At 38.3% G+C, this 16,288-nt stretch overlaps 1 protein-coding gene across 8 annotated transcripts in view; it reads right to left on the reverse strand.

Moving 5' to 3' along the window:
* Nucleotides 1–6,233: 6,233 nt before the first annotated feature.
* The window catches only part of LOC149843120 (uncharacterized), a 33,709-nt gene continuing 23,654 nt past the window's right edge, over nt 6,234–16,288 (reverse strand). For 3 of the 8 annotated variants that reach the window (XM_090001701.1, XM_090001702.1, XM_090001704.1), the window contains exons 2-6: nt 7,525–7,720; nt 7,329–7,427; nt 7,091–7,242; nt 6,642–7,017; nt 6,234–6,437 (exon numbers count right to left, since the gene is read on the reverse strand). In XM_090001701.1, the coding sequence (XP_089857827.1) occupies nt 6,288–6,437; nt 6,642–7,017; nt 7,091–7,242; nt 7,329–7,427; nt 7,525–7,698 (951 nt within the window). In that variant the 5' untranslated portion in view covers nt 7,699–7,720 and the 3' untranslated portion in view covers nt 6,234–6,287. Of the gene's footprint in view, nt 6,438–6,487; nt 7,018–7,090; nt 7,243–7,328; nt 7,428–7,524; nt 7,721–8,304; nt 8,346–16,288 lie in introns of those variants that run through there. The other 5 variants (XM_090001705.1, XM_090001700.1, XM_090001706.1 and 2 more) reach the window with 3 other exon arrangements.

The following is a 16,288-nucleotide window of genomic DNA, read 5'->3' on the forward strand; positions in this document are numbered from 1 at the left end:
TCTGTCAAAAAAATAGAAAATCGAACCATATTTTTTAAACCGTGAAATCGCTATTGAGATTCGGTAGCAACTTGCAGAGGTGATATTTCTGTCATCTAAGATTCGATCGATGATCCGTAAGTTGTAGTGGCTTAGTATTGATGTCTAGTATTTACTGTAAATGTTTCATATTTTTCTGAATATGTTTACTATTTTTCCTCTATCAGAAAGTAAAACCAGTTTCTCAGAGCTTGTTATAACTTGTTTAAACCCTAGATTGATAAAAAAGTTAAAGTGTGCATTAACTTTAAAGACCTTAACAAAACTACACAAAGATCACTTCCCTCTACTCAATATCAACCTCATCATAGATAGCACTGTCGGATATGAAATGTTCTCATTCATAGATGGTAAGTATCTCTCATTCATGCATCCCAATTCAGCATGGTCAAGGCCAGCTCCAATGCCACATTTATTGGCTAATTTTTCACATCTTATATCCATTGTATCTCTCATGTTCTTATAAATAAAATTGGTGTTCTCTCTCATGGTAATTAAGAGAGTGCAAGAGAGCATCCAGACGTAGGTCTACTTTGAATTGAATCACATTAAAATATTGTGTGAAGGTTTTGTTTTACCAATCCAAGCATTTTTAAAATATTATGGATCTAAAAACTTGAATTCATGTCAGTAAGGTATGGTTATTCATCGAAGCAGGTTATATGTCCCCCCCCCCCCCGAAGACGCACAGTTTGCTACAGTTCATGTTCGGGGGTCCCAATGAGTGCCATGTATGTAAGCACATGTGGCTCGTATCCCTATGTTTGTCAACATCAGTTAGCATCGGAGTTTGGTGTGGTTGCAAAGACTTAAGTACCCTTTCCGCCATTGGGGCCATAAAACGACGATTCTAGAAAAGGAGCAATTGCAAAGACTTAAGTACCCTGGAGATGGTTATTTAAGACCCAGTCCCTGCACTGCAGAATTATCCGAGAAAGGAACCCCCCCCCCCCTGAAGAAGGCCATGAACATCAACCTTTTCTCTCTCTCTCTCTCTCTCTCTCTCTCTCTCTCTCTCTCTCTCTCTCTCTCTCTCTCTCTCTCTCTGTGTGTGTGTGTGTGTGCACATCCAGCAGACGATCCTACACTGCTCCATCAAGCACCGACTGACATGCACATTGACTGTAGCATGGTTCAACTTAATGAGTTGTGAAGCCTGATTCAGAGTTTTTGCCCTTACAGGAGGGGGTCTGGGGGCTCCCTCTGGCGCTAGGGGTGGCAAAACCTGACCCGACCCGCCAACCCGCCTCTTAGCCGGGTTCGGGTTTGGCTTAAATGGGTCGACCCGACTAACCCGTTTATTAAACGGGTCGGGTTCGTGTTAAGGGTATGCCAACCCGGCTGACCCGTTTAATAAATGGGTTAGGCGGGCGGGTCAACCCGTTTATCCGAACCCGACCACCCGCAACCCGTATGTATTTAATTATCTAACCCTAATTTCCTAAAGTGTAAAGACTTCAGTCCTTCCTACTTAGCCGCAGCCGAGAGCCGAAGAGTCAGAGACCTCTCCTCTGAGTCCTCTCCACTTCGTTGCCATCACGAACAGGCGCACACCACCACCCTCTTCTCTCCTCCCTCTTGTTCCTCCTCTTAGTTTGGCACCACCCTCATTCGCTCCCTCCCTCCTTCATCAGCTCCCTCTTGTTGCCTTTTTTCTTCTCTCGCCTCACCTTCTAATCTTTTTCCCTAAATCCTTTCAATTTGGGTTGAAACTTCCAATGAAAATGATGATAGCTTCTACTCTGAGCGATAAAGCTTCAAGGTAAACCGAACGCTTTCTCCTTTGGTGACCAAACCCATTTTTTTCTCAAGTCCCTTGTGCTATTTTTGTGTGTTCTTTCTAGGTACTTGAGTTGGATGGGAGGAGAAATGGAAGATGGTATGGATACAATAGGTTGATTCTACGGCAGCATCCCATCTATGGGAATTGATGGAATCCAAGCACCAACAACTATGATTGAGCCCCAACGACAACAACCATAATCTGGATTACCATGACCATCTCGGCTTGCTTCCAGAGGCCGACCTTCGAAGCAAATCCTTCCAAGCAGACAACTAAAGCCCTTTCTTCCAGGCAATACCATACTTTCTATATAAAATTCATAGGTGCAAGCTTTATTTCGTCAATTTAACCCCATGGATGCAATCAGTGTATTCCATTTAGTAGGGACTGTACCTTAAGTAAACGGGTGTCTGTGTCGTGTAAACGGGTCGCGTTGACCCGATCCGTTTATTAAACGGGTTAACCGGATCGTGTCGGGTTACCCGTTTAATAAATGGGTCGGGTTCGTGTTTGCCACAGCCGACCCATTTAATAAACGGGTCGGGTTCGTGTTGAGGTATGCTGACCCGCCAATCCGCCAACCCGACCCGATTGCCACCCCTATCTGGCGCGGGTCCCGTTGTCCGTTCAGCGGACGGGGGTCCAGGGGGGGGTCTCTGGTTGCAGCGCCCCTCAGAAGATTTTTTTTTTTGGGCCTTATATAAATTATTTATTTTCTTTCCCTCTTGTAACTGTAAAAAAAGAGCAATAAAGTTTTTTCTCTAGGCGGGCATGGTTTTTTACTCCCTCTCGGATTTGAGGGAAGGTTTTTCCACGTAAACCTGTGTGTCGTTGTATTTTGTTTGATCGTTCTTGTTTATTGTTTCCTTCGGTTGTTTCTTACTCGCGGTTTTCATAACACCCTTTTCCGCCATTGGTGTCATGAAACTACGATTCTAGAAAAGGATAAAATTTTTTTTTTTTTGCTATGCAATTTACGAAAATTGCGTTGCGATTTGCCTTTTTTCGCAACGTGATTTAGCGATTTACGAAGATCGCATAGCGATTTGTGGTTTTTTTTTTTTGCTACGCGATTTTCGTAAATTGCTAATCGATTTAGCAATTTTCCATATTTTTTTCGCTACGTGATTTTTGTAAATCACTACTCGATTTAGCGATTTGCCATTTTTTTCGCTACGCGATTTTTGTAAATCGCTACTCGATTTAGCGATTTGCCATTTTTTTCGCTACGCGATTTTCATAAATCGCTACTCGATATAGCGATTTACGAAAATCGCGTAGCGATTTGCCATTTATTTTACCACGAGGTCCGTGACGGGAAAGCCAGAGAGGAATGTGCCATTTCCGACGTTGGCGGGGAGGTAGGTCCTGTCGGAGAGCACGGCGCCGGAGGTCGAGATGAGGACCTCGCGGTGCCAGAACTCGACGAATGCCCGCCAGGACTTGAGGGTGTGAACGCCCGTGTTGAGCAACGTCAGGGTGGCCTGGAATGCATATCCCTGATCAGAAGTATTGCCGACGTAGAGGTAGATGGATTGTACTTTGAAAGACTTCGTTGTAGGTGTATTGGAGGAAGATTCTGTTGTAGGTGTCCCACGAAGGTGGCGGAGGGGTCGCCACAGTCGGTTGCCCACTGGACAAGGGAAGCATTCCGGCCACTGCTAGCAGGAAGAGGATGACGATCCTCATCGGATCATCGGCTCTTTGCCTCCCTTAATTTCTTCTCTCTAGAGAGAGAGGGTTTTACAGTGTTTCACAGAAAAGGAAGAAGAAGAAGATGATGACGAAAAGTTCAAACGAAAAGAAAGAGAGACGCTTCAGGTTCGTTTCGCTGTTTGGACTTTGAAGAGTTAACATCATCCTCGACTTTCTGGATGGAGGACATTTTTGTCCTTTTCTCGAACCATCGTTTTCCTTTTTTTTGAATGAAGGACATTTTTGTCATTTTCTTGAACCGTCATTTCATGACGAGAATAGCAAGAAAGGGTACTTAAGTCTTTACAATTGCACCGGACTCCGATGCTAAGTGTTGCCGACACACACGGGAATACGAGCCCCACATGCTTATATATGTGGTGCTCATTCGGACCCGCACATGCACTGTAGCAAACAGTGCATCTTCGGGGGAGAACACACAACACCCTCCCGTTATTCATAGACATGACAATTGACTAGTATTTACGCGTCCTGAAATATCTATAAAATGAGAATGTTTGCATTTTTTCTCAAAAAAATAAAATTGATTCATCTCAAACTGGTTGTCAATGTCTTAATAACCATTTTCGGGCAACCATGAACCATCCGTTTGTAATAGGCTTCCCAATTGGCAAACAACGTTTCCTCCTAGCTAATTTTAGCATCTTACATCAAGTTCTAAGCTGTTCAATCCACCCTCGAATAATTAGGATCTCAACATGGCTATATCTCTTTGTTTATAAATATAGCTTGCAAGGATTTTCAACTTCCACCCAAACCATCTTTCTGATTTCCTTCGTTTTTTTAAGGAAAAAACATCTTTTTTATTCCTAAGAGAGAAGATAATGGGAGGCTTCGCGAGCACTCCAAAAAGAACTCAAGACCATCCAGCCACCACTGGAGGAAAAACCTGGCGATGAACAGAAGTTTTCGGATGTAAGTAGAATTTTTCCGGCTACTCTCTGAGTGTTGTTGGAATGATTTTATAGATAATGGCAAGAACGCTCTTTCTGCCCATCTCAGAAGATGGATGTCATTTGATAAAAAAGCAAGGATAAGAGAAAGCGTGTGGTTGTTGATTATAATGCTTCAGTGTGGTTTTACAGTCTGTACATGGAGGACTGGAATCAATTGCCTCCGTTCTGAACATCATTCATCTCAAAGATGAAATATCAACGCTTGATTATTTGCTGATTATGTGGGAACTTGAAAGTTGTTGATTTGACCCATATCAACGCCCATCCATTGGCATCTTAATTTTTATAAGAAATTACTGAGCTGGTATCCCTTTTCCTTCCTTTCTCATCGTCAGTTAAACAAACAACAAATCATTATGATAGGAAAGTTCCCATTCTCATGAGAAAGCTGAGCTACCTGAATTTTTTAGAAATCTGTGCCCATGCCCTTCTCTTTTCATGGAAATGAAACAAACATGCACATTTGTTTCAGGAAAAAATGTCAGTTTTCCAAGGAAAGTGGGAACCTGAAAATCACAAACCCTGCAGGAAAATCGTTGGGGGCACGTGCTGTGATGAGGGGCCCCACCCTTTTCCACCAGAGCCACAGTTTTCATGTGAAAAGCGGTTTCCCTTGGGAAAAGGCATCCGCTCATTGCTTTTGAACCACATGCCCTTTCAATCCTGCAGGACCCACTGAAACAATTGGGCCCCAAGTCTTCCACCTGAACCGAATTCTTATTAAGCTCTATTTGGGAACAGCCAGTTGGGATAAGAATTTAGGCATTTCTTAATAACTTGGTCAAAGAACCTTGTTGGTGGATGTCTAAACCTGGCAGTGTGGGAAAGTAAATTGATTGTCTCCCCTTTGTCTTGGGACCAAATCCTCGATTTGGTAATCACCACCTCCTAAAGGTGGTAGTGGCAGCTGCCACTTTTTCAAATGCATAAACACAGCCATAGTAGCGAAACTAGTCGTGGGCAATTCCTCGGGAACCGTCATCATCTGCAAATCGTGATTAATCAGCAAACAAATCGGTCAGCCACGGCATTTGGGTTACTGAGTAAATCATGATTAATCGGTAAATTAAAAAAATCATGATTAATCTCTAAAAAAAACTGTCAGTCAATTCTTTGGTTAATCATGTTTAATCAATTATGTTGTAAATCATGATTAATCAACTAAACAATTGTGATGTTTTATATAAAAATTTAAATCTAATGCAATTTTTTTTGCTAAAAAGAAGGTTAATGTCTAGATGCATTAAATTACCCTTAATAAACCCATTAAGAAAAACCGACGTGAAGAAAAAAATAAAAATGATGAAAAGGAAAATATATGATATACTTTTATTTAAAAATATTATTTAAATATTGTTTTTTAATGTGATATTAAATCTCATTTATGTATATATATTAATTTTAAAGATTCCATGTCTTTTACAGTTTCTTAATTAAAATGTAAAATTTTACTTTTTTATTTTTTTATTCAATGAACCCATGCTCTCTCTCTCTCTCTCTCTCTCTCTCTCTCTCTCTCTCTCTCTCTCTCTCTGCATTTAATGGTTGACTTTCTGACCTCTTCTACATATAATGGTTGGCTCTCTCTCCTCTCTCTGTGCCAAAAAGCTGAATCGCGATTTCTCGTTTCCTTTCCATCGCGACTTTAGCGAGTACCGATAAATCGGTATCAATTAATTGTGTTCTGTGAGAATCGCGGTTCCTCGGCTACTTGTGTGATTCATCGACGAGGATAGCTACACTGAACACAGCCTTGACAATCTCTTTAATGGCGCCAGAGCAATTGGTAGAATCTATTTAAGAAATACAAAGTTATGCTTATTATAGCAACAGAATGGTGGTCCATGCCTCTTTAGATTGGCCAGACTAAGAAGCCAGATTGGTAGAAGGGAGCCCACTTGAAAATGACATTCACCTTGTTCAGACTTAAAGGCCACTGAAGTCTGCAACATTATAACAATCAGATGATTCTTGAACAGCAAAATCAAACTTTGTATGAAAAGCAGATAGCAAAACGCATTTTATATCATTAAAATACGGCAACCATTAAAAAAAAGGAAAAAAGAACATAAAACTCTTCCAGTAGCAAGCTTATACAAAAAACTATTGGAACGTGTGGTACACATACTAAATGTGCAGGATCATACCCCAATGTAAGCAAGCCAGAAAAACAAGGGAAACTGTGCAAGAGCAACGCAGAGCAAAAAGTAGTGATGCCTGCTAGTGTCCTTGTCATAACTTCTTGCTGGCGCGAACAACACCCTCTTCAATGTCTTCACCAACAGGACTCCCATGCACAAGCACGTCCATAGCAACACAACATAGTATGAGTAACTCCAAGCAATTCTTGCAAGAACAGATATAGATATGCCAACAAAAGCATATCCTCCATATGCAACAATATCCAACAATGGGGCCTCCCCGCTCCCTAAGAAATATATGGACGCTTTTAGCAGCAAAATCTGAAGAAACCAACCAATCAACCCCTTCGAGAATTGTAGTGTAAGTGCTTCAGGACTAAATCTGCAAAAAAACATCACGGTAATACCATAAGCAAAAATGTATCACGCAAGGCTTAAGAATTTTCTTATCTTACTTCCCAAGGAGGCCCATTGCAAACCCAGCAAGAACCACATAGGTAACAAATGCCATGAAAGGAATGTAGAGATCAGGTGCATTGATATCATAAATAGGAGGTTTATATGATAGCCTTCCTCCAACTTGCTCTGCTATCCTTGTCCAATGACCCTGCAAATAAGATTATGACATAAAAGGGAGACCTTTAACCAATGCTTCATAAAGAACTAATCAAGACGGATTACACTTAAACTTACCCTGTATAGGAATGGAAGAAGTATGACTTTTAATTTGTTCCTCACATACTGCTCGTTTACCTGAAAGTAGTATTGTGGATCTGAAAAATACTTGCTGATCTGCAAATGACACCAAATCCATAATTACAGATGTCCAACCTAAAGGATTCACACACAAATATAAATTCATATAGCCGACCATGAGAATTAAACATACATTGCTTTGCACGTATTCAGAGCCAGAACCCAAAATTCTTTCCCCATATGCACCCAAACCACTTCGAATAATTCCTGGTCCAGCTCCATAGAAGGCATTCCCAAATGGATTAGGTTGTTGAACATTTGCTGGCTGCCTTGGCATGCCAGCCTGCCCACCCAAATTGTCGTACATTTGTGGGTGATGAGGAACTTATCTTAGAAAAAGGTTAAAAGGAAAAGGATCAGCAAATGATAGGTGATTGACTCATGGAAACTAATGGAACTCACAGATAAATGGGAGTCATGAGTGTGTGAGCATGTGTGCAAAATAAAAAATTTGAAAAAAACGAAAATACTGGAAGTAAAGCAACCAGAAAAAGGCTTCCACTCCAAGCATGCAGACAAGTGAAGTCAAACTATTAATGTTCAAAACAGCAATAACACAAGAAAACTGAGAGTGAGATGGAGAGTCCCCCAGGCATGAGCATATAGTGGTTCAAAAGGTGCCTGAATTGAGGCAAGATGCAAGCATTTCACATCACTGCTCTAAAAGGAGTCTATCTGTGTGAGGCTTAAGCTTCACTTGAAGTGAGGCATACACCTAGCCACAAGGCGTAAAAAACTAGTGGCATGTTGAGTATTTCAAGTGCATCATACTTTGAACCTGAAGCGGAAAGGCTTGATGTTCATACAATCTTTCAATCACATTTGTTACATTTGTAATTGAATTTTTAGAATTTTATTTTTAAACAAAGAATGTATTTTAAAAAGAACTGAGCCTTATGCCAAAAGACTGAACCACTTCATCTGCACTTCACGCCTTTCCAAGCCTTGGGTCACCTGCCTCCGACAGAAAGACAAAAGAAGATGACTGCTGCTTCCTTTAAATAGCTCATTTCTTGAACATTAAAAAAAGATACATGTAAAATAAATAAATAAAACAGAAATGCCAATTTTTGGCTAAATATAAACCAAAACTATGCACCAAGATTGCTAACCTACAGAATTCATGATCTAAGGGGAAGCTAATGTTTGTTATCCTTGTAGACTCTAGCCAATTAAGTGAGGTAGATGATGGAGAGGAGATAGACTTGATAGAAACATAAAGTTATATTTTTTGTTAAACAACATCAAATTAAAATTGTATACCCTCTACTCAAATGTTTAGTTGTTAAACAAAGAATCATGATTTACAGCTTATCCTCGGGCTAGAGTAATATTGCAACAGCCTTGATTATAGCAAGGTAAAATCCTCAAAAGAATAACCCCAATAAGCCAACATACACATGAGAGGGACAACACTCAATAAGCCTAGATGCATATGAGAGAGAGAGCGCACAATGGAGGAGGAGGCAGTCTTAGTGGTGAGAGCACAATCGAGGAATAGTTCTCCAACAATGCGAGTAGGAGGTTTCTAGCAAGGGTATTGGCAGTGGTGTTTGAGACAAAGACAAATGATGAAGGAGGCAGCAATTTTAGGGGTGAGAGTTGTAATATCGTATATTTTTTCATGATTTTTAAATTTGAAATATATAATTTTTAAATTATATATTTACTTGAATTGATAAAATCGTGGAAATATATTAAAATATAGGTGACGTCAACTGGGTCTGGGCGTGACCCAGAACCCACTGACAAGACCTAGTTGGGATAATTATAATTTGAGAAATTTTTGGTTTTTAACCTTTAAATTCAAGCAAAATTCAGAGGCGAAATTCAGGCAAAATTCGAAGGCCAAATTCAGGTAAGACCACATTTAGATCCGCCTCGGAATATAGATCATGTTGGCAACCTGTTTTTCATAAATTGAATTACGGTTGGCCCGAAAAATGCACTTTTCAAAAATGACTAGCCTTTATTTTTGACATTTTTCTGGATTGGATTGGACCGGATCCGCTATGTTTGATCCAAGTTAATATGGATCTAGACCTATTCCAGAATCTATATTGACTAGGATCTGGTCCACGTAGGAATCATGTGGATTTGGATATGAATTTGGATCTTGGATCCAGATCTGAATATGAAATCCATCCATGACCATTTTATAACTTTAAAATCAATTTTTAAATTAAAGATAGGATGAGGTAGAGTTATACCTGGGTTAGAACTCTACCCCATAAAAAGTCCTCCAAAGGGTGGGTGTCACCCTATGGAATATTTGTTAGAATATTAATTAAAATACATTTTTATTTAAAATATCTAGAAGGTAGGATAGAGTAGAGTTCTATGTGTAGTAGAACTCTACCCATTTAGAGATAGATCTAGAGGGGACATCACCCCTTCTAGACTAAAACATAAAATATAAAAAGGGACTAGGATCTCCCTCTCCCTAGAATTCGTATTTTAGAGGGAGAGTTAGAGAGAGAGTGAGATAGAGAAAAACAACAAGAAGCAAAAATTGTGTAGCGTGAGAGAGAGAAAAGAAAAAAAAGAAGGAAAATAAAAGAAAAAAAGGAGAATAAGAAGAAAATAGTTTTTTTTATAAACATCGATCAATTTCCTATCTTTTTCCGATCTTCGATTCAAGGTGCAGGTTTCTCTCTAAATTCTCACGAGAGGGAATTGGTATAATCTGATTTAGGCATAGATTTAGAGGGAAAACATCTGAATCTAAAGGTGATATATATAAAGACATATATTGCCAATTTTATATAAATATATATACATGTATTTAATGTTTTTTTTTATGCTTGACGATTTTCCCTTATGCATCCGAACCTGAAAATATGCATGTCGATACATATAAGTTGATTTTCTTGGCCCTACATCTAAACATATGCATATATAGTTTCAAGCCTGTCGATTTTACGAAGCATGCATCTAAATACATATATGTGCTGATTTTCTTGATTCGCATCTGAATATGCATATAGTCATATTATCAATTTTATTTCTCATGCTCACGCAAACCTGGATATATATATAGAGATATATATATTTCAAGTTAGGTGATTTCTATAAATCTGAATATATGCATGTGATTTAGACTTAACAAGTTTAGCATGCATCTGAATATGTTTTACTGTTTCAGACTTAACGAGTTGCATGTTCATGTATCTGGATTAGGGGTGGCAATCGGGTCGGATTGGCGGGTTAGCATACCTCAACCTGAACCCGACCCGTTTATTAAACGGGTCGACTGTGGCAAATACGAACCCGACCCGTTTATTAAACGGGTAACCCGACACGACCCGCCAACCCGCTTAATAAACTGGTTGGGTCGGGTAAACGGGTTGGCAAGTTAGTGGGTCAGGTTGGCGGGTTGACCCGCCCGCCTAACCCGTTTATTAAACGGGTCAGCCGGGTTGGCATACCCCTAACACGAACCCGACCCGTTTAATAAACGGGTCGGGTTGGCGGGTCGTGTCAGGTTTTGCCACCCCTAATATGGATATTTTGGCCTTGATTCAGATTCTGTTGAGACCCATGGTCATGCATTTGAATATACCTGTTTGAATCAGATTTGTCGAGTTATATATGAATTCGTAAATCTGATTATATTTAGTTTGATTCAAGTTGTTGAGTTTCATATGCATACAGCTGAATATGTTTTACTATTTTAGATTTGTTAATTCGCATATCCATGCATATGAAAATATATTCCTAATTCATATTTATTGAATTGCATATGTATGCATCTTAATATCTATTTCTTTGGTTCAGATCTACCGAGTATATGCTCATGCCGATCTGGTTCAGATCTGCCGAGTATATGTACATATACTTGGTTCAAATCTGCTAAGTACATGTACATATACTTAGTTCAGATTTGTTGAGTTACATGTGTAATTGTTTTGGTGTTCTGTTGAGTTTCATGCTTATGCATCGAAATATATTTTTTTTATTGAGAACTGTCCAGCAACATGCTCATGCATTTGAATGTATTGTTTTGGTTCATATTAATCAAATTACATGCTCATGCATCTGCATATAATTATATGCTTCAATTTTAGGGAATTTATACTCATCTATATGTGCAGCCAGCATATTGTACATGTCGTACACATGACTCTTATTGGTCTGGCCAACCCATGTACATGATTCTGATTATGTACATGGATCAGCCAGCATGTTGTACACATTGGTACAGGTCTAGCAAACCCATGTACATGATTCTGATTATGTACATGGATCAGCCATGATGCTGTCCAAGCGTGTACAGGTCTGGTCGACCCATGTACATGAATGAAAAGCATGTACATGGATTAGCCATTGTGCTGCATACATATGTGTTTTGGTCTTGTCAACCCATATACATTCATGTACATGGATTAGCCATTGTGCTGCATACATGTGTTTTGGTCTTGTCAACCCATATACATATCCGTGAACATGCACATGGATAAGCCAACAGGCTGGTACATGTTTTATGGTGGTTTGGTCAACCCATGTACATGACAGCCAACATACCGAAAATATGCATTTTTTCAGCTCAGCCAACCCATGTATATGATTTTGATCATATACATGGATCAGCCCCAACTGTTAAGCATATTAGTCGGACCAGCGGAGGTAAAATTTCTGCATACTTGATTGAGTGCATGAAATCGGTTATGTACATGTTTAAGATCAATATATGTATTCTTTTTTTTATGATATATAAACCTAATCTTAACTTGATCAGTTTGCAATTGTGTGTGTCATACGCTTGAACCTGAAATTTATTTGATATTTGCATGATCATATGCATGTTTGGTTGATTATGCATGGAATTAACCATGAATGATGTGTTCTGCAAGTATCTATTTGCATGCGTATCTGCTTGGCTTAATGTGCATTCATTTTTTCTATGTTTTGAATGTGCATTGTGAATATGTTTGGAAACCGTGTATGTGTTACATGTTCACTGAAATTTTGCAAGTTTGCATAAATCACTTTTGAGATGTGTTGGTGGTTAAATGTGAATCAGGGAGGGTTGTGTAGGCTAAGAGCATGTGTTACTCCAATTGTTATTGATTTTATTTATGCATTGCAAAATTTATTTATGAAAATTTATTGGTTTTTCCAAATTTAATTACATTGTTAAGCTGTCAGGGTCAGGGCTTGAAATTTGTTGATTTTGCAAAACGATTCTTGTGTAAAGAACTTGAAATTATTTGAAAAGAGTAAAAGAGACCAAACTGTGTAATTAATCTCTTCCTTGATGTTTCTTTCATAGTGTGGGAATCTTGGATAGCAGTTATAGGGGGCTGTAAGAATACTAAAACTCCGCGTGTGATTGTGCCCCTAAACCCGATATGGTGGTTCACCTCCCGACTATGATTTTAAGGAGATTCAACCACTTTGCCTTGGGATAATATTGGTGACTCAACTATAGTTTTGATATATCAAAAAAGTGGCGTAAATGGATGTTGATTTTTCTAATGTCTCGGCATTAGATGTTGATTTCTAATGTTTTGATTGATGGTGTTGATTCCTTATATCAGTCGAAGAACAAATGTGAAACTCAGTGAACAAAATATAAATTGTGTGGTAAGCTATAACTGGGAACCTAACTTGAGCTTTGGGAATTGTGCCCGTTTTGAGTATCTATGGGTTTAAGAAAAAGTGAAAATTAAATTTATGTGCATTTAATAGGGACATGCATGTAAAAGAAACTCTGATAAATAACTTAATAAGTTGTTCATGATGTTCATTAAATCATGCATATTTTACTGTTCAGTATTAGTTCATGCATTCATGCTTATTTGGTTTCGCATGATATTTGTTTCTGCATAATATTTGGTTGAATGCTTGAATAGTAGAATAATTGTGGTTAGTTATTGCTTGTGATATTCCTCTGAAATTTATGCATGAATTTATTTATGTTATTTCTTTACTGTTTAGATTTTTAGAGGAATTCGTGCAAAGAACTTCGGTTCTTACTCGTTTTCTTAAAACTGTTTTACAGGCACGGATGCTCAGTGATGTCCTGACTAGCTGGCTCAAAACTGCGAGCCTTGAAACTGGTTTCTGGGTTCCGACAGGAGATGGCTTACATCATATTAATATAAATGATTTTATGTCTTAGACTATTTGACAGTTTGATTTAAATTAATAAAGTTTGATTTATTCTTTAAATGATTCAATGCACAGTATGGTTTGTGGTTTGGTATATTAAATTTGTGATGCCCTAGATCCTTTGGTGAGTTTCCGTAATTGTTTAAAAAAAATCCACTATTTTTACGAGGGTCAGTTTAAGTCGTTACAAGAGCAGGACTAAAGAATATGTCACCAATCTCACTGGCGATAACCATCGAAATGTTGGACAATTACAATTTTAATCTCACGGCCTCAAAAGCCTTGGAGCACTAGAGACTCATTGCTAGAGAATGCATGGTCACCACAGATTCACCACTAGAGAATGCCTCTTGCCACCACAACTCACCATAGATTCCCTACCCATGTATGCAAATCACCTCTTGCAAGTTAATTGCCTTCTCAAGCCGGTCTCAAAACCATAAATATACAGATATATAGTTTTCTCATCTAGATCATCAATTTTTGGAAATTGATTGTTGAAGTACCATCAACAAATTGAAATATAACATTTCTATGATACAAGCAGTTCTCTACCCAAATCTTCATCCTCATTGAAGCTTGAGTTCATGAGGAAGGATAAGTGGATAAGTCTCACACTTGCTTAGCTTTTTTCTCGTCTTTTGATGCAATTGCTTTCACTGCAAATTCGATCTTCTACCATGAACAGTGTCACTCACTCTTTATTAATGGAGCTCTTAGTAGGGCTTACTTGTAAACAGGCTTCACTTACCACCTTTCTTGCACGCATGGGCACCATGTGCTCTGAGCTTAGCATTGGACCATTCTCTGATTTAGGTTCTTTGCTCATTTGTGCGGTTCTATTGTAATGACAGGAGCTCAGTTGCAAGGTTTCAACTAGTCCTCTAATTTGTGGTTGCCATCCCCATGAAGTACTCAAAGCCAGCCAATCTTGAGATTGTGAAGCTTGCTACTGCTTGTGTCACATTCAAAAGTTGTTTGTGGCCTTCCACTGCTTAGGAAACTTTGCAACGACCTTTCTTCTCCACTTCAATACCGTTCACAATTATGTATTAAGCTATCCCATGCCTAAGATGATCCAAAATTTTCCTTCACTTTGACCTTGTTTGAGAACATATTTTGGTTACCCCAGGTCCCAGGATGATCCAGAACATTCTCTTAATGCTTCAGTAGAGTGTCTCCCATTGTCCTTGCAAGAAGTCATTCAACTTACCAACTTGTGTCCCACTTTGGTCCCATTTGTCAGGGTTCCTAAACTTCCTGTCTCTAGACAACCATGAGTTTCATGTGTCGATGTGTGTAACGACCCCAACTGACCCTTGTAAAAATAGTGGAAAAAAAAATTAAACAAATGCGAAAACAAACCCTTGGATCTGGGGCCTCACAAATTTAATATATCAAAACCACAAACAGACTGTGCATTGAATCAACGAAGAATAAATCATACATTATTAATCAATAAATAAACATCAAACACACTGAGACAGTAAAATTGTCTATAACACAAGAGTCATCATGTCAAAACCCAGAAACTAGTCACAGGGCTCGCAGTTTCCAGTCAGACAGTCGAGACATCACTGAGCATCCAATCCTGTAAAACAGTTTTACGAAAATAGGTAAGAACCAAAGTTCTTTATACGAATTCCTTTAAAAACTCAAACAGTAAAGGAATAGCATAAACCAATTTCATGTATAAATTTCGAAAGAATATCACAATAACAATTATCATAATCAACTTATCATTCAAGCATTTAACAAAATATCATGCAATAACAATTATCATGCGAAACAAAGTGTAAATGTATGAAATAATATTGAACAATAAATATACATTATTCAATGCACATGCATGAGAACAGTAAATATACGTTATTCAATGCACATGCATGAGAACAGTAAATATACATGATTCAATGCACATGCATGAATAACTCATTAAATTATTTATCGAAGTAGTTTTTCATGCATGTCCTTATTAAATGCACACAAGTTTAATTTTCATTTTTCCTTAAACCCGTGAATACTCAAAACGGGTACAAATTTTCGAAGTCCAAGTTAGGTTACTAGTCGTAGCTTAACACACAATTTCTATTTTATTATTGGGTTCTACACTTATTCTTCGACCGATATCAGAAATCAACATCATCCATCAAAACATTAGAAATCAACATTTAATGCCGGGACATCAAGGAAATCAACATCCACTTACGCCACTTTCTTGGTATACCAATAACTACAATTGAGTCAACAATACTTTCCCCAGGCAAAGTGGTCGAATCTCCCTAAAACCATGGTCAGAAGGTGAACCACCATATCGAGTTCAAGAGTACAATCGCACACAAAGTTTTAGTATCATCATGGTTCCCCAAAACTGTCATCCAAAATTCTCACATTGTGAAAAGGACATCAAGAAAGAAATTAATTACATTGTTAAGTCTCTTTTACCATTTCAAATAATTTCAAGTTCTTTACACAATAACCGTTTTGCAAATCAACATGCAAAACTAATTTCGGACCCTAGCCAACCACATTTTAACAGTGCAATTAATTTTGAAAAACCAATAATTTTCATAAATAAATTTTGCAATGCATAAATAAAATCAACAATAAGTAGAGCAACACATGCTCCTGACCTACACGGCCCGTAGTTGTTCACATTTGACCACTAAAGCATCTCAAAAGTGATTTATGCATCTTTTGCAAAATTTCAGTGAACATGCAAGACACACCTGTTTCAAAACATGTTCATAATGACATTCAAATACACAACATAAATACACATA

This window comes from Nuphar pumila, chromosome 3 (genome assembly GCF_984573655.1).
Source record: "Nuphar pumila chromosome 3, dmNupPumi1.hap1.1, whole genome shotgun sequence".
Taxonomy (NCBI): Eukaryota; Viridiplantae; Streptophyta; class Magnoliopsida; order Nymphaeales; family Nymphaeaceae; genus Nuphar; species Nuphar pumila.